This window comes from Oryctolagus cuniculus, chromosome 7 (assembly GCF_964237555.1).
Source record: "Oryctolagus cuniculus chromosome 7, mOryCun1.1, whole genome shotgun sequence".
Lineage (NCBI taxonomy): Eukaryota > Metazoa > Chordata > Mammalia > Lagomorpha > Leporidae > Oryctolagus > Oryctolagus cuniculus.
The window spans coordinates 140,373,651-140,394,466 of NC_091438.1; the positions used below are offsets into that span (position 1 = coordinate 140,373,651).

At 48.1% G+C, this 20,816-nt stretch overlaps 1 protein-coding gene across 5 annotated transcripts in view; it reads right to left on the reverse strand.

The window, feature by feature from the left end:
- Positions 1 to 2,246: 2,246 nt before the first annotated feature.
- Positions 2,247 to 20,816, reverse strand: part of KHDRBS1 (KH RNA binding domain containing, signal transduction associated 1) — a 48,221-nt gene continuing 29,651 nt past the window's right edge. The window contains exons 9-12 of one of the 5 annotated variants that reach the window (XR_007913861.2): positions 18,733 to 18,925; positions 16,077 to 16,136; positions 13,556 to 13,674; positions 2,247 to 2,847 (exon numbers count right to left, since the gene is read on the reverse strand). Coding sequence is in view for 1 of the 5 variants with exons in the window: in XM_002720635.5 (XP_002720681.1) it covers positions 18,828 to 18,925 (98 nt within the window). In the remaining 4 variants the exon portion in view is untranslated. Of the gene's footprint in view, positions 2,848 to 9,720; positions 9,792 to 12,004; positions 13,675 to 16,076; positions 16,137 to 17,596; positions 18,926 to 20,816 lie in introns of those variants that run through there. The other 4 variants (XR_519654.4, XR_519655.4, XR_011390806.1 and 1 more) reach the window with 4 other exon arrangements.

Here is a 20,816-nt window from a genome sequence, read left to right on the forward strand (position 1 = left end):
CCCCAGCTGCAGGTCTGCCGGAGAGGGCGAGGCGGCCTCGCTTCCCCAATCCCTTCACAGCGTATTTACAAAGCCTCCTTCCCTTCATCTCCTGCACTGAGTTCCTGCTGTTACCGATGTTAAGAGAAAGCCCAGAGACCCCAACAGTGGACCCAAGATCAAACAGGCCTGGGAGGAGCTCGGAGACCCCACGGGAGGGCAGGCAGGCAGAGCAACAGCCTTCAGGGCTGCAAGCACTGGCTCTTAGCCAGGCCGCACACCCAGCCTCGCAGGGCCCCAGCCTGCCAGTCCCACCTCCACACTCCCACCCCAGTCCCTGGAGAGCACATCGCCCTGGCAACAGCCAGAGAAAGGCCCAGCTTAAATATTTATGGCTCAAAACAGTCCAGAGGCTCCGGGAAGGCTGATGTCATCCCTTCTCAGCTTGCAGGGGAGGTGAGTGACAAGCAGGGCAGCTGAGTGGGTGGGCCAAGCCCATTAGGTCAGGGCTCTCAGAGGAAGAACGCTAGGGCCCTAAGTGGTAATGGGAGGAGGGCGGAGGCTACGTGTGACAGGTGGCAGCACTGGGTAAGACCCAAGCCTGGAAAAAAAGGGAGGAAACTTGAGTGTGGTGCTCCCAGTGCTGCGTCCAGAGTGCCAGGCACTTCAAGCACGCTCCCACTTAGCTGGTAGGGACTTCTTTTATGGAGCAAACAGGCCCTAAAAAATACCTAAGCAAGGAGCTGGGATTTGAATCCAGATCTGTTTGGCTTGAGCACTGTGGGTTTTCCTGTAAATTCTGTGGCTCCTGAGTGGATGTCCGGCACCCCCGCTCACCTGTGGCTCACTGCTGGGCCTCCATGCTACAGCCAGGATGCCCTCTGGGTCCCCAGCTCCCCCTGCAAACCCCTTCCTGTCCTGTGGACTGCAGCAGGGCCTCAAACGCCATATGGAGGGACTCTGGCCACCAAGTAAGGCCTAGGAGACCAAGTCGCCGAGGCAAGGGCCGCCTCAGTGGCCAGCCCCAGACGGAGCACTCAAGGCAAGCAGGGTGTGCTTGGGACGTGAACAGTTTTTTTTTTTTTTTTTTTTAAGTATTTATTTATTTGAAAGGCAGAGTGAGAGAAGCAGAGAGAGGTGTTCCATCCGCTACTGGCACCCATATGGAATGCCAGCACTGCAGGCGGCAGCTTTACCCGCTACACCACAGCGCCAGCCCCCGTCTTGTGCAATCTTTAACACTCTAAAGTTCCATGCTTCAGAAACTCTTGTGCATGGGGCCGGGGCTGTGGTGTAGCACGCTAAGCTGCCGCCTGCAGTGCTGGCATCCCACATGGGCGGGTGCCAGTTCGAGTCCCGGCTGCTCCACTTTCCATCCGTTCTCCCTACTGATGGCCTGGGAAGGCAGAAGATGCCAGGACCTTGGGCCCCTGCACCGGCTTGGGAGACCCAGAGAAAGATCCTGGCTTCGGATCAGCCCAGCTCTAGCCGTTGGGGCCGTTTGGGGAGTGAACCAGCGGATGGAAGACTTCTCTCTCTGCCTCTGCTTCTCTGTAACTCTGCCTTTTGAATAAGTCTTTAAAAAACAAAAACGAATTTCCTGCATAAACCCGGATGCCCTGTCAGCCTAGACAAGACATTTGCACCAACGTAAGTCTTCACTGTTTCACAGCACGGACTGAGTCCAGCTTCACCTTACCCTACCCTTGGGCAAGTTATTTCTCCTCGAGCCTCAGTTCTCAGCAATGGACTGGAGAATTACACAAAACCAAGCAGAGGAATGCCTGACCCGGTGCCTGGTTCACACCAATCAATCACGAAATTACTACCACTATTTCTAGTCACCAAGCACAAAGACAAGACCCCAAGGCATGCTGGGGGGTTAAACAGCTTGCACATTTTAAATCAAGTGATTCAGGCCCCTTTTCATTATGCCTGGGCTCCTGCTACGAGTGAATGCAAGCTCATTAGAACGCCCCGGGCACGGTTCAGATGCAGACAGGCTGTCTCCCGGCACTCAGCGCTCCCTTTGTTAGGATAAACCACCAGAAAGCACTGCAGCGGGGCCCGGTGGTGGAGGCCCCTGGGCTCCCACGAAGCTCAGGGCGCATCAGACACAGGGAAGCCGGCACGCCCGTCAAAGGCTGGTTTTCCAATCCTGGCACCACGTTCGATGCAGAGCTGGCCCAGGACAGCTGGAGGGAAAGCCGGGGCTGCATGGGGGCTCTGGCTCTTTCCCTAAGCTGATGGAAGCTACCAGAGTGGGATCGTGCATCACGTGACCGCATCTTTATTGAGCTGCTCAGGGGCAGAGACTTGTCGGGAAGAAATATAGTACAGATGGGAGGCAGGAAAAAAGCCCTACTCTTCAAGAGATTTTTGGACAAGGTAAGTAGTCAATGGCAAAGAGCAAAACAGGCTCAGAGACTAAGTTAACTTGCCCAGGGTAAATGCACTGTCTTACTATGGCTTTCCTTGGCCTCTCAGAAGGGGCTCCTAGGCTGACACGCACAACATAGGTGTGTCGGGGGAATACGAAGTGGTGACTGGGTGTCCCTACCAGTTCTGCAAGAGGCCAAGTAAGAGGGACCAGGCAGGCTGGGCACAGCAGCACCCCAGGAGAGCCCAGTTTATTTTGTTCTAGGCGCCCCTCGACTCTGCAAAGCCTGGAATAGGTGAAACTCACAGCATCCCAGTCCCCCGCCACCCGAGGATTCCACTCCGGGCCCACAGGCTCTCTGAGTGAATCAGATCAGAGGGGGTAGTACAAGGCTGCTGAGCCGCTCTCCTGGGCTTCTCTGGGCTCAGCACAGGCCCTCAGGCCAGCCTCCACAGCAGCCAGCCCTCCGGGGCTTCCGGTCCTCGAGGCTGCAAAGACACAAAGGAGAGTGAAGGTGAAGCTGCTTCTCCTCTGGCCAGGCTGCCTCCCTCCCTCTCTCCCCACCCTGCAGCACCGCCCTGCTCGCTTCATCCACTACCAGGGGTCTCTGGGTACACAGGTGGGCAGAAAACAGGCCCACAGCCTTGAGCTCTCTTCTGAAAAGGGAGCCTCACACCCCTCCCTCCCATTCTTGGCAGAGCCTGAGTGACCCAGGGAACAATCAACTAAACCCTTGGGGCCTCCACCACCCCAAGTGGAAAATGTCCTCTGACGTGTGGAAAAGATCGACATGGAGCCGTTTTAAAGCCTTTGGAAGAGGCACGGTGTTGTGGCTCAGTGGACTTATCTGCCACGTGGGACGCCTGCATCCCCTATCGGAGTGCGGGATGGAGTCTCAGCTCCTCCACTTCCAATCTGGCTTCCTGTAAATGCACCTGAGGGAGGGAGGGATGCCCCAAGGGCATGGGATGGGGTTCCAGCCTCCTGCTGTCTGCCTGGCCCAGCCCTGGCTGTTGCAGGCTTTTGGGGAGTGGTAGATGGTGACAAAGGCTCTCTGTGGGTCAATCGGACAGGCCGAGGTGGGGCTAACAAACCTGCTGGTCTCCTCTAAGCCAGGCATCTTCTCTCATTGTTCCTGTTGGCAACTTGCTTCTGTTCAGGGTCCACCCCTTTTGGTCTCATGAGTTTATCGGCCTCAAATACTCAGGGTCACCCAGAGAAGAGACACACCGGGCAGGGACCTGATCTCAGGTCAGACCTTGCAGCGGTGCCTTTCCCTCTTTTAAAATGGCACTACCACCCCACCCTCCCCAGCTTTCCCAGTCAGTAACCTGGAACCTTCATACAGCTGCTTCTCCTGCAGCTCATCACGAAATCAGGCTTATCCTACTTTCCATGTATTTTTAAAAATACACAGAAAAAAAAAAAAACTCAAGTTTTTTTTTTTTTTCCTCAAGATTTATTTATTTATTTGAAAGGCAGTTACACAGAGGGAAGGATCTTCTATCCGCTGGTTCACTCCCCAGATGGCCAAGGCTGGGACGGTCTGAAACCAGGAGCCAGGAGCTTTCTCTGGGTCTCCTGCATGGGTGTAGGGATCCAAGCACTTTGGCCATCCTCCACTTTTCTCATTACCTGGGTGCTGGATCAGAAGTAGAGCTGCCAGGACTTGAACCAGTGCCCATATATTCATAAGGGACTCTGGCATTGCGCTTTGCAGGCAGCGGCCATATCCACTGTGCCAGCCCCTCCTACTAGCCCTTGAACCCACTTATTTCTCTACATTATCACTACTAACCTATTTAGGGCTTTTCTCTTGCCTGGATGATCAAGGTTTTCTAACAGGTATCCATAACCATTCCTTACCCATTCATCAGCCAAGTTTTAAAATCAGAAATTCCATGTTGTTCTGTCATCCTTCAACTAACGGTCTTCAGGAATGTCCTCAGCTTAAGATCCAGATTCTGACCTCATTCGGAAGCTTCCTCAGTCCACCCTCGGCCCAGACGGTGTTCTATGTCCTCTCCCCAGCCCTCTGCCTAGCCAGGTGCCATTTTTTTCAGAGTTGTTACAGTGAGGGGGAGAGACAGAGAGAGAGAAATGGAGAGAGGGACAGAGAGAGAGAAAAATATTTTCCATCTGCTGGTTCACTCCTCAAATGGCCACAATAGCCGGGGCTTAGCCAGGCTGAAGCTGGGAGCTTCTTCCAGGTCTCCAATGTGGATGCAGGGGCCCAAGCACTTTGGGCCACCCTCCACTGCTTTCCTAGGCATATCAGCAGGGAGCTGGATCGGAAGTGGAATAGCCAGGACTCAAACCAGAGCCCACACAGGATGCCAGTGCTACAGGCCGGGGCTCTAACCCACTCCAACACTGTACCTGCCCCAAGACCTTAGTGTACTTTTTATTTTTTAATTTGACAGAGTTATAGACAGTGAGAGAGACAGAGAGAAAGGTCTTGCTTCCGTTGGTTCACTCCCCAAATGGCCACAATGATTGGAGCTGTACCAACCTGAAGCCAGGAGCCAGGTGCTTCTTCCTGGGCTCCCATGCGGGTGCAGGGCCATTCCCTACTACCCTCCCAGGCACAGCAGAGAGCTGGAGTGGAAGAGGAGCAACCGGGATTAGAACCCAGTGCCCATATGGGATGCCAGTGCCGCAGGCAGAGGATTAACCAAGTGAGTCACAGCGCCGGCCCCGAGTGCACTCCCTCTTTAACAGAACTTTTCAACTGAGTAATCTCCAGCGTTTATGATACTATCAGTTTGTCTATCTCCCCAAATGTTCTGTAAGGTCCAAGACAACCATTTTGTTTACTTGCTGCTCAATCTCCAGTGTCTATGAACATAGCAGGTGTTATAATTTATAATAGTAAATGTATAAAAGAGGAGACTGAATGGGATTATTCGTACTGGTTTCTGGAGAGCTTATGAAGAATCCCTTTGGAGCTCAAGGTATTTCTCTTGCAAAGGCAGATGCAAGGGTCTGCACTGTGGTCAGTGGGTTAGGCTGCCGCTTGTGCCATCAGCATACCACATCATAGCGCCAGTCTGAGTCCCTGCTGCTCCACTTCTGATCCAGCTCCCTGCTAACATCCTAGGAAAGCATTTGAAAATGGTAAGAGTGCTTGGGTCCTTGCTACCCACCTGGGAGACCCATACTGAATTTCTGCCTCCTGGCTTCAGCCTGGCCCATCACTGGCTGTTGTGGGCATCTGGGGAGTGAACCACCAATTGGGAAATATTTTATTCTCTCTTTCAAATCTTTAAAAAAGGGGGGGGGGGCAGATGTAGAACTTGTTTCCCACATTCCTGTGACGGGGGCACTCACCTTGTAACTAAGGCTGCCGAGCAGGAAGACACCAGGGCAGAATGAAGCCTGTGTCTGACACCCTGGACCCTGAGGCGGGCACCAAGGCAGGCTCTGGTCAGGTCAGGTATGCGAATGAATGCAGTACTGAGGTCTGAACCAGCCCCAGTCTCGAGCCCTGTCTTATGCAGCTGGTTAGTTCGGGGCTGACAGTCTGGCTGTGCCTCCCAGCTTGCTTAGAAACATCTCTGATGAGTGGACTTTTTTGAGTCCTATGACCTCCTCAAATTTGCTCTGGACGTGACAAGGCCTCCTGGAAGGAGGCTCCCTAGGCCAGGGTGGGAGGAAGCACCACAGCTCGGGTAGCTGTGTGAAAGTACCTATTGCCCCCTCCCTAAGAAGCAGCCGGAGGCCGAGCACAGGTGGGAATGAGTACACGCCCTGCCCAGAGGCTCAGCGGGTGCCCGTCCCTTCCAGCTATCTGTCTCCCTCACTGTGCAAGAGAGCTGCAGTTGGCAGAACACTCAGCAGGAACGCATGCTCGGCCCAGGGGTTAGGAAATTGATTGCAGATGTCAGTGAACCTCTCTCCACTTCCGTCATGAAGGGTTTAGCTTGTTCTTGAGCACAGCCGCTGCGGGGGCCCAGGGCAGCAGCAGTCAGGCCACAGTAGGACTGGGACGCAGTACCCCCCATAGGCCTTTGCTATTAAGGGGCTGAGAAGGGACAGACCTGTTTCTAGGCCAGGAAACAAAGGAATGGGTAGACAGTGCAATGTACTTCCTCCCTGCCCCCCAACAGCTGCTGCGTCAGACAGCTGTTTCCAGCCTGACTGTTCAACTTGATTAAATATTCATCAGATACTTGCTAGCTTGAAACATGCAATGACTATTAATCTGAAGAGCAGGAGGTACAAGTGGGTCTAGAGAGAAAGGAAAGGCTCATAAGGATCTAAGTCTTTTAACTCAGGAATCTGGAAGCCAAGCCAGGGTACCTGTCCTACCCGTCCAAAACAGAATTACCAGTGCAGAGGGTGGCACAGGCTGAATGGAGGCACCTGCCACCACGCCCCAGGACCAGTCAAGCCAGGCTCAGAAAGACTGCAAGGCCATTTACTGCTCAGACACTGCTGACCATGGCAAGAGGCAAGGGGCTGGGCTGGTGCTGCAAACCAACAGATAAGAGGCAGGGTAAGACCCCGCAGCCCATTACAGGGTGCAGCCAAGCAGCAGCAGACTTGGGCCTAAACTCCAGCAGTCAGACCCTGTGGTCCTCCTAACCTGTGCCTAAGGACTGGTCTCTCAGCACCTCACAGGGTGTGCGTGAATGACACAGGATGCTGTACTTGCTACTCCCGCAGTGAGCACAGGATTAGCAGTGTGAACTGGAGGGGCAGAGACTTTATCCATTCAGGACTTAAACAGCATGGTGAAACAGCCTCGCTTAGCAACCCCTCAGGAGCTAAGTTTCCATCACTGGAGACTCAGACTTTGGTCTCCATTCACAGGTGGGTAAAAGGGACAGGGCACAAGACTTCCTTTACTGAACGCAAATTCCTAGCATTTCACCCTCAAACAGCCCAATGTTTGACAGGAGAGACAAAAAGGTAAGGACTGGGGGGCTTCAGGAAAGAAGACGACTAGAGAAGTCCTTCATCCTCCCATGAAGACGGGGTGCCGCCTCACAGCACGCTCTCCTCTCGGCTTCCCTTCTTGTCCTCTCCTGCTAGCACAATGGCAACCATGGGTGTGGTTCAGGCCCCTCACATGCTACGGCCTTCATCAGCTCCCTGAACTCTGGGATAAGTCAACTCCTCGCCTAGTACTTAGCCTTTTCTTTCTTCCTTCCTTCATCCCTCCTTTCTTCTTTTCTTTTTCTCTTTTTTTTCTTTCTTCTCTTTCTCTTCCCCTCCCTTTTCTTTGAAAGTCAGTTACATAGAGAGGAGAGGCAGAGAGACAGAGAGGTCTTCCATCCGATGGTTCACTCCCCAGATTGCAATGACCGAAGCTGTGCCGATCCGAAGCCAGAAGCCAGGAGCTTCTTCCTGGTCTCCCACGCGGGCGCAGGGGCCCAAGGACTTGGCCATCTTCTGCTGCTTTCCCAGGCCATAGCAGAGAGCTGGATCAGAAGTGGAGCAGCCACATCTCGAACGGGCGCCCATATGGGGATGCCAGCGCTTCAGGCCAGGGCGTTAACCCATTGTGCTGCAGTGCCAGCCCCAAGTACTTAGCTTTTCGAAACCAGCACTAACCTACTTGTCCAGCCTCTATTTATACCTGATATTTACTGAGAGCTCACTGCACGCCATGGTGCATGTTTTACAGGCAACAGCTCAATCTTCACAGCGATGCCATGAGGTAAATGACATCTCCATTTCATAGATGAAGAAATTGAGAGTGAGAGAGGATAACTCACCTAAGATTTGAAAGTATCCTGTTTAAAGACATAAACAAAGTGTTATGTTAAGCTATTTGTCTGCCCAGCAGTTCTTGGGGCAGGTATGGTACCGCAGGTCACAGCCCATATCAGAGTGCTGGTTCAAGTCCTGTTGGGTGCTCCGGTTTTCGATCCAGTTTCCTGCTAATGCTTCCTTCAAGTGCTTGGGCCCCTGCCACCCACCTGAGACCTGGACTGTGTTTTGGCTGTGGGCTGGCCCAGCACCTGCCGTTGTAGGCATTTGAGAAGTGAACTAGCAGCTGGAAGATCTTTCTCTCTGTTGCTCTGCCTTTCAAGTAAATGAAAAATAAACCAACATTAACAACTGTCACCCCCTTCTCTGGCACTCTTGTAGCCTTTCTCAGACAGCTCCTCCAGGTTTGCTGGTATTTGGCTCAGATCACCACTACCCCATTTACGACTCACCCTCTCCCATCAGACTGAGTTTCCTGAGGGCAGAGGCTATACTGACACAGCTCTGTGACCTAGCACGGCCAGCGTAACAGCTTAAGTGGCCTTTGCAGGTTCACTATAATAAAAGCAGTGCAACAGTGGAAGGCAAGCAGCCTTCCATGACTGCACAGCCCCGCTCCCCCCAATGGTTTTGGCAGACAGGTTCAACTCCTGAATTCCAGTGTATAGCTGACACTGACACAGACTGAAATAGGAGAGCCTGAGCTTGGATTCCTAGCTCTGCTACTTAACAGCTATATGACCGTGGATAAGTTACTTCCATTATGTGTAAAAATGGGATAACTACATCTACTTCACACCGGTTGAGAAAACAGCACATGGCACTGAGTGAATGTCCAATAAATGTTACAATGGACAAAATGCAGTAGTAATAAAACCACATGGTTTTTAGGGTACCTCTTACAAGTGATGTGAAAAAGAACTGCTCTATTTAATTGCCAGTATTATGCTCTCTTTATAGTACTTAATGATATATCTTATAATAAATGGCCTCTTGGAGCTGATGACATATGGCATCATCCTATAGAAGCAGCATGCTGTCTGCACAGAGAAGACTCTAGTGTTCAACAATGCTGACAACGCACCCCTACCCCACTCCGGCTTGCCTCTCCTAGGATCAGCCGCCTCACTTATCAAAACAGGAGCACATAGTAGGCACCCAAATTGAGTTCTGTATTCCCTTAGCCAGGCAAATTGCCTATTACCCCATCTCATGTTCCCCTTCTTAAAAATGCTGTCAGTACCACAGAATTGGGTAGACTGAGAAGTAACATTAGGGAAGAAATTAAAACATCTACTTACAGTTAGCACTGTCAGCCAACAGCAGACACTGTAGGCTCACACAAAACATAACATACCAAGGTTAAAGGACAAGAGGCCATACTTAAAAACCCTGAGCCAGGGGCAGGCGCTGTGGCCTAGCGGGTAAAGCCACTGCCTGCAGTGCCAGCATCCGATATGGGCACCCATTCGAGTCCCAGCTGCTCCACTTCTGATCTAGCTCTTTGCTACGGCCTGGGAAAGCAGCAGAAGATGGCCCAAGTCCTTGGGCCCCTGCACCTGCGTGGGAGACCAGGAAGAAGCTCCTGGCTCCAAACAGGCTGAGCCAAGCTACCAGCAGACCCTCTACCCCTCTTTGCTCACTGGGTTCAGGAACACTGTGCACAGCTGTGGGCAAGAAGCCTTCTGGGTACCAAATCATGGTGTTGCTGTTCCTGAAACAAAAAAACCACCAGTTTCATCCTTGGTGGTGAGAAAACCCAAGCAGCTCTTGATGCATCTCTAACTTCATTTTCAGCCCGGGAACAAGTTGGCAGAGAACAGGAAAACGCTAAGGCTATCTGAGTAACTGCTGCATCTCTGGGTGAGTGTTCCCTTAGTAGTAACTGTCATTGACCAGAGTCACTCCCAGTCTTCACGGACACTGTGTGGAGAGGAAAGCGGGGACAGATGGACATACGGGCGATGATGATGGCTGGGCACAATGGAGCTCAGTCTGAGTTTCTGGAGAACTCCCTACGGTCAGGTGTAGCAGCCAGGGCCACCTCATGTGCATGCTTTGCCGTTGCCCCACCTGGAATCAAATCTCAGTTCCATCACTTAAAGCTCTGTGAAGCCAATAATCCGATCAGCTATATTTAGCACTGAGCAGCTCTGATATGCCTCGGGTGGCACTCACCACTAAGGAAAACCTACTTCAAAAGGCAGGTCCATATGAATCAACAGGTTTCTCACAGGGGTCAAGATCACACATTGGAGAAAGAAAAGTCTGACAAATGGTGCTGGACAAACAAATATTCACATGCAAAGAATGATCTGAGGGACCAGCATTGTGGCATAGTGGGTAAATCTGCCACCTCTAACACCGGCATCCCACAGTGGCACTGGTCTGTGTCTTGGCTGCTTTACTTTCAATCCAGCTCCCTGTTAATGGCCTGGGCAGAACAGTGGAAGATGGCCCAAGTGTCTGGGCTCCTGCCATCCACCTGGGAAACTTGGGAAACCTGGATAAGTTCCCGGCTCAGCTCTGGTATGGCCTAGCCTTGGCCATTGATGCCATCTGGGGAGTGAACCCATAGATGGAAGATCTATCTCTGACTCTTCTCCCTCTCTGTAACTCTGCCTTTCAAATAAGTAAATAAATAATTTTTCTTTTAAATAATGATCTGAATCCCTACCTCACGGATTCATAAATGTAATAAAAACTTGAGGCAGAGGTTGTGGCTCAGGGGTTAAGCTACCATCTGTGGTGCAGGCATCCTGTATGAGCAAGGGTTTGAGTCCTGACTGCTTTGCTTTTGATCTAGCTTCTTGTTAATATGCTTGGGAAAGCAGAAGATGGGCTGAGTACTTGGGCCCCTGCCACCTATGTGGAAGATCGAAATGGAGTTCCTGACTTCCGGCTTTGGCCTGGCCCACCACTGGCCATTGCAGCCACTTGAAGAGTGAACCAGCAGACAGAAGATGTCTCTCTATAAATCTGCCTTTCAAATAAATTTAAAAAAATAAATAAGGAAAAAAGTCTAAAACACTGTCCAATGGAGTGGACACTGTGGTACAGCAGGTTAAGCCACCCAGAACAGTTGCATTCCATATCAGAGTGCCAGTCTGAGTCCCAGCTACTCAATTTCCAAGCCAGCTTCCTGCTACTGCACACTCAGGAGGCAACAGATGATACCTCAAGTGTCTGGGCCATGTCAGAGACCATGTGGGAGACCCAGATGGAATTCTGGATTCCTGGCTTTGGTCTGGGCCAGTCCTGGCTGTTGTAGGTATTTGGGGAGTGAACCTGTGAGAAGATGGCTCTCTCTTTGTAAATCTGCCTTTCAAGTAGGTGAAAATAAATCAATATTAAAAAAAAAAAAAACCCTCTCGGAAGAGATTGGGGATGTAAATCTTCCTGACCTTGAATGAGACAAATGGTTTCTTGCATACACCATCAAAAGTACAAGAAACAAAAGAAACAACAGATAATTGGACCTCATCAAAATGAAAAACTTCTGTGCTTCAAAGTAAAATGACACTAAGTTGAATGGCAGAAAATATTTGCAAATCATATATCTGATCCAGAACCTATAATAAAAAGACAAAAAATTCAATTTGGGGGCTGGCACTGTGGCACAGGTTAATCCTCCCCCTGTGGTGGCGGCATCCCATATGGGCACCAGTTCCAGTCCCAGCTGCTCCTCTTCCAATCCAGCTCTCTGCTATGGCCTGAGAAAGCAGTGAAAGATGGCCAAGTCCTTGGGAGACCCAGAAAAAGCTCCTGGCTCCTGACTTCAGATCGGCTCAGTTCCAGCTGTTGCGGCCACCTGGGGAGTGAACCAGCAGATGAAGACCTTTCTCTTGGTCTCTCCCTCTCTCTATGACTGCCTCCCAAATAAATAAAATCTTTAAAAAAAAAAAAAAAAAAAGAAAGACAAAATTCAAAAGTGGTTAAGCATTTAAATAGCAATTTCTCCAAAGAAGATATGTAACTGTCCAACAAGCACACCAAAAAATGTTAAACAAGTCACTAGAGAAATGCAGATCAAACCCACACGGAGAAGAGACAGGGAGGCTTGTGTCTGACTAGTGGCTGATACCTGAGACCTCCTACTTCAGAGTGCCCAGGTTCAACAACAGGCTCTGCTCCCGACTCCAGCTCTCTGCTAATGCAGACCCTGGGAGGCAGCAGTGATGGCTCAAGTGATTGGGTTCCTGCCATCTGCCTGGGAGACCTGGATTGAGTTCCTGGCTCCTGGCTTTGGCTGGGGGTCATGGTAGGCATTTGGAGAGTGAACCAATAGATGGGAGTTCCAGCTCTCCAACTCTCAAATAAAAATATAAAAACTAGGAACTTGGCCAGCGCCGCGGCTCACTAGGCTAATCCTCTTCCTTGCGGCGCCAGCACACCGGGTTCTAGTCCCGGTCGGGGCACTGGATTCTGTCCTGGCTGCCCCTCTTCCAGGCCAGCTCTCTGCTGTGGCCAGGGAGTGCAGTGGAGGATGGCCCAAGTACTTGGGACCTGCACCCCATGGGAGACCAGGAGAAGCACCTGGCTCCTGCCTTCAGATCAGCGCAGTACGCTGGCTGCGGCGGCCATTGGAGGGTGAACCAATGGCAAAGGAGGACCTTTCTCTCTGTCTCTCTCTCTCACTGTCCACTCTGCCTGTCAAAAAACAAACAAACAAAAACCTAGGAACTTCACCTATACTAGGAAAGCTAGTAATAAAATAGAAAATAAGAAGTGTTGGTGAGGATACGGGAAAACTGTAACCCACACAGGCTGCTGGTGGGAATGCTACAGCCTCTGTGGATAACTGTCTGGCAGTTCCTCAAAAAGTTAAACACAGAGTTACCATATGATCCAGCACTGCCTTTCCTAGGCATGTAACCAAGAAATTGGAAACACATGTCCACACAAAATCTCATGTACAAATGTACTATTCATAACAACCAAAAAGCAGGAATGACCCAAATGTCCTTCAACAGATGAATGGATAAATAAAATGTGGTGTATGCATACAAAGAAGTAGCATTTGGCAGTGAAAGGAGCAAAGGGCTGGTGCTACACCACGGAGAACCCTTGAAAGCACTGTACTAAGCGAAAGAGCCATTCACAGAAGACTGTATTATGTATGACTCCATTGATATGAAATGCCCAGAACAAGCAAGTCTTCAGAAAGAAAGTGAATCAATGGCTGTCTAGCATTGGTGGGAATGAATGTCTGGGGAGGGACACAAAAATGGCACAGTTTGTTTTTGGAGTGATAAAGATGTTCTAAAATTGATTGCAGTTAGTGTTGACTGTACAACTTTATATATGAAAAAACATTGTGGGGCTGGCACCGTGGCACACTAGGTTAATCCTCTGCCTGCTGTGCCAGCATCCCATATGGGCGCTGGTTCTAGTCCCGGCTGCTCCTCTTCCAATCCAGCTCTCTGCTACGGCCCGGGAAAGCAGTGGAAGATGGCCCAGGTGCTTTGGCCCCTGCACCTGCATGGGAGACCAGGAAGAAGCACCTGGCTCCTGGCTTCGGATTGCAGCTCCGTCGTTGTGGCCATTTGGGGAAGGAAGACCTCTCTCTCTGTTGCTCCCTCTCATTGTCTTTAATTCTGTCAAATAAATAAATTAAAAAAAAATTATACATTTTAAATGGGTGACTAGTACAGTATATGAATTATATCTCAATGAAGTTGCTCCTAAAAATAAAATCCTCAAACTCCAGATTTGCCAAGACAGTTCAAGTCTGTTCAAAGAAACAGGATCTTAAAAACCCTACTCTGCCCTTCCCTTTGTGTTAACTGAAGGTGTCAGAGTCTGCTGCAACAGCAGGCTAAGGGCCACACTTGGCTTGAAGTAGGTATGTTTTATTGAAACAGTGTTTTTAAATAAGTAAGCATACACTGAAACAATTACATATAAGACTCAAACTTCTGGGGCTGGTGCTGCAGCATAGGAAGTTAAGCTATTCTACGTGTCCAGGCCAAAGTCAGGAGCCTAGAGCTCTATCCAGGTTTCCCAATGGGTGGCAGAGGCCCAAGTACTTGGGCTATCTTCTGATGCCTTTCTAGATGTTAGGAAGCTGGCTGGAAGCAGAGTAGCTGGGGCTTGAACCGGCACTCTGACACATGAAGTGGCCACTGCAAGCAGTGGTTTAACCCACTGCTCCACAAAGCTGGCCCCACGGGCTGATTCTGAAAGCAGCACATTACGAGTACCTGCTTGCAAAAGGATGAACTCTGAGAATATCATGCGAAGTGGAAAATGTCAATAATGAAAAGCACAATACATCGCTTACTTAGATGAAATGTCCAGAAGAGGCGAATCCATAGAAACAAAAAGGTAAGCGACTGCCAGGGGCTGCAAGTGGGAGAGCGACTACTAACAGGCACAGGCGTTCTCTCCGAGGTAGCAAAAATGTTGTGGAAGGGTTAAAAGTTTTCTGTTGTCTAAGGTGACAAAGGCCAAGGACAGGTACACAGTCTTGCCTGGCTCTAAAGCTTACAGAACTGTAATAAAAGCTTGCAGGTTGTGAGACCACTTCCAGCAGGCCTGGAGTCTGCCTTTCCAAACATACATCACAGTTCAAATTAAAGACAAACACACACACACAGTTTTCCTGGTGTGGGCTATTTAGCCTAGCAGCCCACATCCAAGTGCCTGTGTTCAATATGCAGCTTCCTGCTGCTGTGATCCCCAGGGCGAAAAAGTGAGTCAAGTGGTTAGCTTTCTACCACCCACACAAAAGACATGGATAGGGTTCTGGGCTCTTGGCTTTGGCCCCTACTGGTGGCCATTTGGTGGGTGAATCAGTGGCGGATGACAGCTTTCTCTCTCATATAATAAAGCAATACAATTAAAAAAAATTAAAAATTAAAAAAAAATACAATTAAAAAAATTTCCCCAAACTTTAATCCATTTCTGCTCTTAAGGCTACCCTGGGGAGGAGGAAACTGAAGACCCAGGCCAGAAGACACAAAGTCGCAGATATGCAGAATAAACAAGCCTAGTTATGTGATGTACCTGTTAAGTTACACTGTGAATGGTGCTCACATTCAATGAGTAACATCCCAACTTCCTTCTGAGGAATCCATTTTTTCTTACTGAATATTGGTAAAATAAGAGCATGTGATTCAAGCTAATCCAGTCTGATATTTCTCCCCCTAGAATTTGAATTTTAAAAATCATGTGAAAAGGGTTAGTGGGGAGAGGAGAAAGGGATGGAGGGAGGGAGAAAGATCTTACATTGGGTACACTCTCCAAATATCTGCAACAGCTGGCACCTGCTAGGTCAAAAAAGGGACCTAGGATCACAATCCGGGTCTCCCACAAGGGTGGCAGGGACCAAGTACTCAAGACATCACCTTCTGCCTCCCAGGGTATGCACTGGTAGAAAACTGGAATCAGATGCCGAGCTGGGACTACAACCTAGGCACTATGATATGGGATGCAGATGTCCCAAGTGGCATTTTAACCACTAAGCCAAACACCAGCAACTAAATATATGAATCTTAAGGGAGAAAGAAACCAAATACAGGTAGGGCTTACTTGTTCTAGCGACAGAGCCCAAGCAGTCAGTCCCCACTCCAAGACCATTACCATGGTCCACTCCTGCTGCCCCAGTTCTCCGCAGCCACTGTAGCTTTCTAGCCTTCACACTGAACCCATGAGCTCCGAACATCATCTTTCTAATGAATTCCTTTCTAATTACACCAGTCACTTTGTTGCCTGGAACTAATGAACTCCAAATGAAATACTGCCTCATCAGTTACTGACAGAATAAACACAGTGAGAGTCAACAGATGTTAAGCTGACACTATCTGATCTTATCAACCACTAGAAGTAAATTTAATATGCACTGTAAACCAGCATACAAGTCTGGTGATGTTCTAAACTGTGTACAAATGTCTGCAGGAAAAGATCAGCCCATGGACCACCCTCCAGTCCATGCCCCGGAGGGATGTTCATAGTCGTGAGAAAAGGCCTACCATCCTTGAAAGCTACCTTAACGTACCTGACAGCGGTCTTCATTACCCAGTCTACTCTGGGAAGTGCCTCAGGAGTTTTCAATCACCTGAAAATGGAGAAATGAAAGATCAGTCTTCTGAAGAGGAAGTTGTAAAGACATACAAAATAAAAGATAAAGAGATCCTGCATGCAGCTTACACATTACAGGAGAGAAACATGCAACTTTTGAGAAATTTTAAGTTAACATTTCATTGTGAATATCAATATGGGGACCTATAGGGGTTCATCTCCTTGTACATTTTAAAATAACTGAGCAGAAAGCTTTACTTTGGGGTGCAGCAGGAGGTCTAATCTACAGTCATTGAAATTTTACAACGTGTCATTTAAGATGTCAGACTCTGTGCCCAGGTTACATTACAGTTCACTTGTGATGGGCAGGATTATTAAGAGTTATGGCTAATTTATGCGGCAGCATATGTTTTTTCTTTTTACAGCTATTTTTATTAAACAAGTTTTGCAAAGTTTTAACATTAAAATTAACAGCTAAAGAATTGTTTATGCAAGTTGCTGTCACAGTTTATATAAAAGAGAAATATGTGCTATTAAAATCAGACATTTAGGTTACCTTTGGTTTTTTGCGATGCATGTTAGCTTTACACATCCTGATTCTCTTGCGATAATTTTCCTTTAAAAAGGGGGGTATAGAGTGATCTCTTTTCATCAAAACAAGACATAATGCCCTGAAAGCTGACTTCAAACCATGGTTGAAAATTCAGTTATTTACTTATCACATTCTACAAATACATTTTTTTGTTGGTGTGTTTTAAAAAGAAAAAAAATGTCCATCATGCACTGCTGCAGGCAGCTTGGCACTTCATACAAGAGGATTTTTCACCCCCGAGCAGTTTAGGTGGCTCTCTCAGGGAAGGCATGAGAACCCTGAAGATTAACATAGAGGAGTGGAAACGGGACCAACCAATTCCATCATTTCCTGTCTTGGTCTCACTGGAGCAAGGTCAGAGCCAGCCTAGCATGCCAGGTCCTGTCCAGCCCAGCCGAGCTACTAACAGCATTTCTGGGATTGGAAGGGAAACCCTTTTAAGGGCACCCATGGTTTGCTGAATTGTCAAATCTAAAAGCAGGTACTATCCCTTTTCAAGCTCACAGATTATTTGGTGTCACTCTTTAAGGCCACATAGGGGCTCTACAGAAGGTGCAAACTAGGGTGGCTGGCCCTTTAAATACTGAGACCTATATACGGAAACCAACCCAGGTTTTGGCTCAGTTGGGCTTTTCTTTCCAGAAATTAGAACTTTTGATAGGGCTGCATGAAACTGCTTTCAACAACTTCCAGGGGGTGAAAAAGCTTTGGTTATTTTTAAACTAAAACTTAACAACTCAATAAACTTTTTTTTGGTAAACTTAAAATAAAACCCCCCCCCACCACTTTTAAGAATGTCTCCAACTTTTAACAAGCCCATTAACTTTAGAGTTAATTTAAGTTTATTTGAAAGAGAAAACTATTTTATTGTCCACCCAAAAAAAATGACAATTCATCACATTTACTTTGATTAAAAAAGGACTAAACTTTATTGACAAACTGCTGCAGACATTTTGACAGAAGTTTAAGCTACCTATTTAGGCAGACTTACACATGTAGCATTTAATCTTCCAAGAACAAAATGGGAGGACGGTACAAATCCAATTAGGACTTTAACTTATGTACAAAGTGGATTTTGATTCCTTTTTCATTCAGCTGCAGTGTCCCTTTTTAAATCATGCTAGTGTTGAGACATACTTGATTAGCTACCTTGGGAACAGTCCAATATTGACAATCGTCAACTCAGGAAAACCACTGGTTTTTGGCCCCAGTGTCCAAGTGAGCTTTTCATGGAGTGCACAATCTCAGATGGACAAAACACTTTGTCTAAAATTTTTAAATACTGCAGTTTTAGTAACTGGTACTATGACTGTGGCTAAAAGCTCTGCATCACATTCAACCCAGGTGGCCAGCCCCTCTCCCCATCCACCTCTTCAGAACCTACTCCCGCTAAGTATCTCTCAACACTGTATGTCTGGGGCTAGATTTCAAAACCCACATAATGAAAAAGTCAATTTTACAGACCTAATTTTTTGTTGTTGTTTTTAATCAATTAACATTAAAAATTGCCATCAACTATTTAATTCATGAGGATCTTTCATATTAAAATTTAACTTTAAGGTTCAACCGCCATGTGCTTTTAAAGGAAACGTTTTTAGAGACGTCTGAGCTCACTTTTACATGGTGGCACCTACTGCCATTAACATTTGTGATTTTAAGACTTAAACAGCCCTGAATTTTGAAATGTAGCCTAGTTTGGGATTCTGCAACTACAACTTTACGGGATGCCTCAAATCAAAACTAAGAGAAAGTTAACAAGCCTTTACTTCAGAACCTTTAAGCAAGCAAAGTCACTTTTGAAACTAACAGGTTTGTGGTTTTTTTTTACTCAACTTCTTTTTTATTATAAAAGGTACACTTCTGTTTATATTTAAACAACAAAGAAAAAAAGCATCTGCACACTTAAAAAATTAATTCGATATTCCTAAATCTATTTTAACTCATTTTAAAATACTACATACAGAAGCCAGAATGCAGAGTTAAGAATGGAGTAAGGTGGGGAGAAGAAGGGGATCACGAAGAAAAACACTTAGACAATTACTTGTCTGTTGTGGGTAAAGCAACAGGAATCCTGGGAGATACAAGAAATCAGTAACAACTTTGCTCATAACTGCTATTTTCCCCTCCTGTTTGTTTTTAATAACGTCCATATGGATGTTCTCTGTATGCGCCCTTCACTGGCCTAGCTGGAGGGGCCTTCAGTGATGGCCTGGTCCCATTCCAGTCGTCTTGGCCTGTGAGGAAAGCAAAGAGAATTCATTAAACCATGTGCCAAAAGCATTTGGGGCTGAGCAGGGGTCAGTGAGCTGGTGAAGAGCACCCCAAACACTGCCTTTCTTCTGGCATCGTGGGACCTCCCTGGAGGCCCTTTCTCTCCTCTCTGGCCAGCCCTACTGAGTAGCTTGTCGTAAAGATAGAACCGGCTGGCACTGACTTGAGAACGCCCAGCAATGAGGCTGTCCACAGGCAACACGACTGACACTGCAGTTCCCCAAGCTAAATCAAAGTGACAAAACTTCTAAAAGTCTTTCAGATAGGGAGCAGGTAGTAAGGCAGGCTTTCCTGTAGAGAAGCTCCTTGGGCTCTCTGGGAGAAGCAAACAAGGGCCACATTTAACAAGGTCTTCCACCAGCAGAGCTGGGACTCACTGCTCCAGTGGAGAGAAATGCAATCACACGTTGCCTTCACAGAACTGTTCAGGAGAATTCTTTAAGCATCTTTCCTATGTCAATGGTCCAGAGAAGCCAGAAGGCATGGTTTACGCTCTCAAATGGTTTCCCTTTGCAACAGGGAGCAGCCTGAGTTGATCACGTACATTTGTAACTGACCCTTTAGGAAAATGAGTTATGTCGTCGCTCCTTCTTCCCACTGGTTCCTACACCTCCCCATGCACTCCCTTCCTGAGGTACTCCTCTTAGCTGTCTGCAATCACAAACACATGCTTCCATCACTCTAGGTCTTAAACTAAAACCTTAAGTCATTCAGAACCCTGTTTAGACTCTCAGTACAACATGTATGTCCAGCACTGTCCAGTGGCTTCTGGGTAACATGACAGCTATTTTCCTAATTCTGCTTGAAAGGACAGAGATCAGAATACATTAACCACGACAACATCATATAAGGAGCAGCCTGCCTCTTTCAGTTCAGTCCTTTCTTCAGCAAAACAGAAACGCAGTTTAGTCAAATACATACAGAGGTCTCATTGTACTGCCTCGCTGACGGAGGGAAACATGCTTGACAGGGGCACATAGGCACAGAAGTGCAGTGTTGCTGATGGCAGCCGTCCAGTACCACTGAGCTAGAACTGGAAACAACTGTTTCCTTGGGCAAGCAGCTGACTGGTTATTTCTTACCATGCTGAGGAGTTGCGTGCAGCCTGTCTGTGGGAGGGCCTAAGCAGTTCCTTTTTTTATAGCTGGGGGTAAGGGAAGACTGTAAACCAGTGTCTTCAGATGAACTGCTGACGCCTGAGGCTCTTGCCAAGAACTCTCTGGAAGTCCCTCAGGTATGTTGAAAATACCTCACATCTGAAAGATTGCTCTCTCTGCATCCAGTGCCACATGGCACTCCCTCCAGGGCCCACTAACATGGAGCCATAATTGGCTCTTGAGGACTCGCTTGAGCAGTTTCCAACTAAACCTCAGGAAGGCAGTTGGGTCCTGCTGCCATTCCAGCCTCTGTACCTCCCTTAGGATCAAGGCTGAGCACTGAAATGTCTTCAAAGCCAGCAAGTATCTCGGTGCTGGCACTGCCCTAAATGGGCAGCAGCCCCTACCCCTCTGATGAGATCTGAACAGGTATTATTCTCACCCCCTACCCTGCTCTGACTGGCTGCCTTCCATCCAGGTCCCTCTGTCATTTCTTCTACAATGAGATTCTTTCTGAAGCAATTTAACTTTTAAAAAATGTGGTGAAGCAAAGGACTATAGTTGGGTAAGATTTAAGTTCTTGGTATATACCAATGTGGCCTAGGTACCAGCAGCAAACGTGCAGAAATATAATCCAGGACTACTTGTCCCCTGAAAAAGCCCATAATGAGCTTAAAAGTCTGCTGCTCCAACCAGGCCAGGCTGGACCTGAGCCCTAACTTAAGACATACACTTAACCTGCCAAGGACCCCTCCCA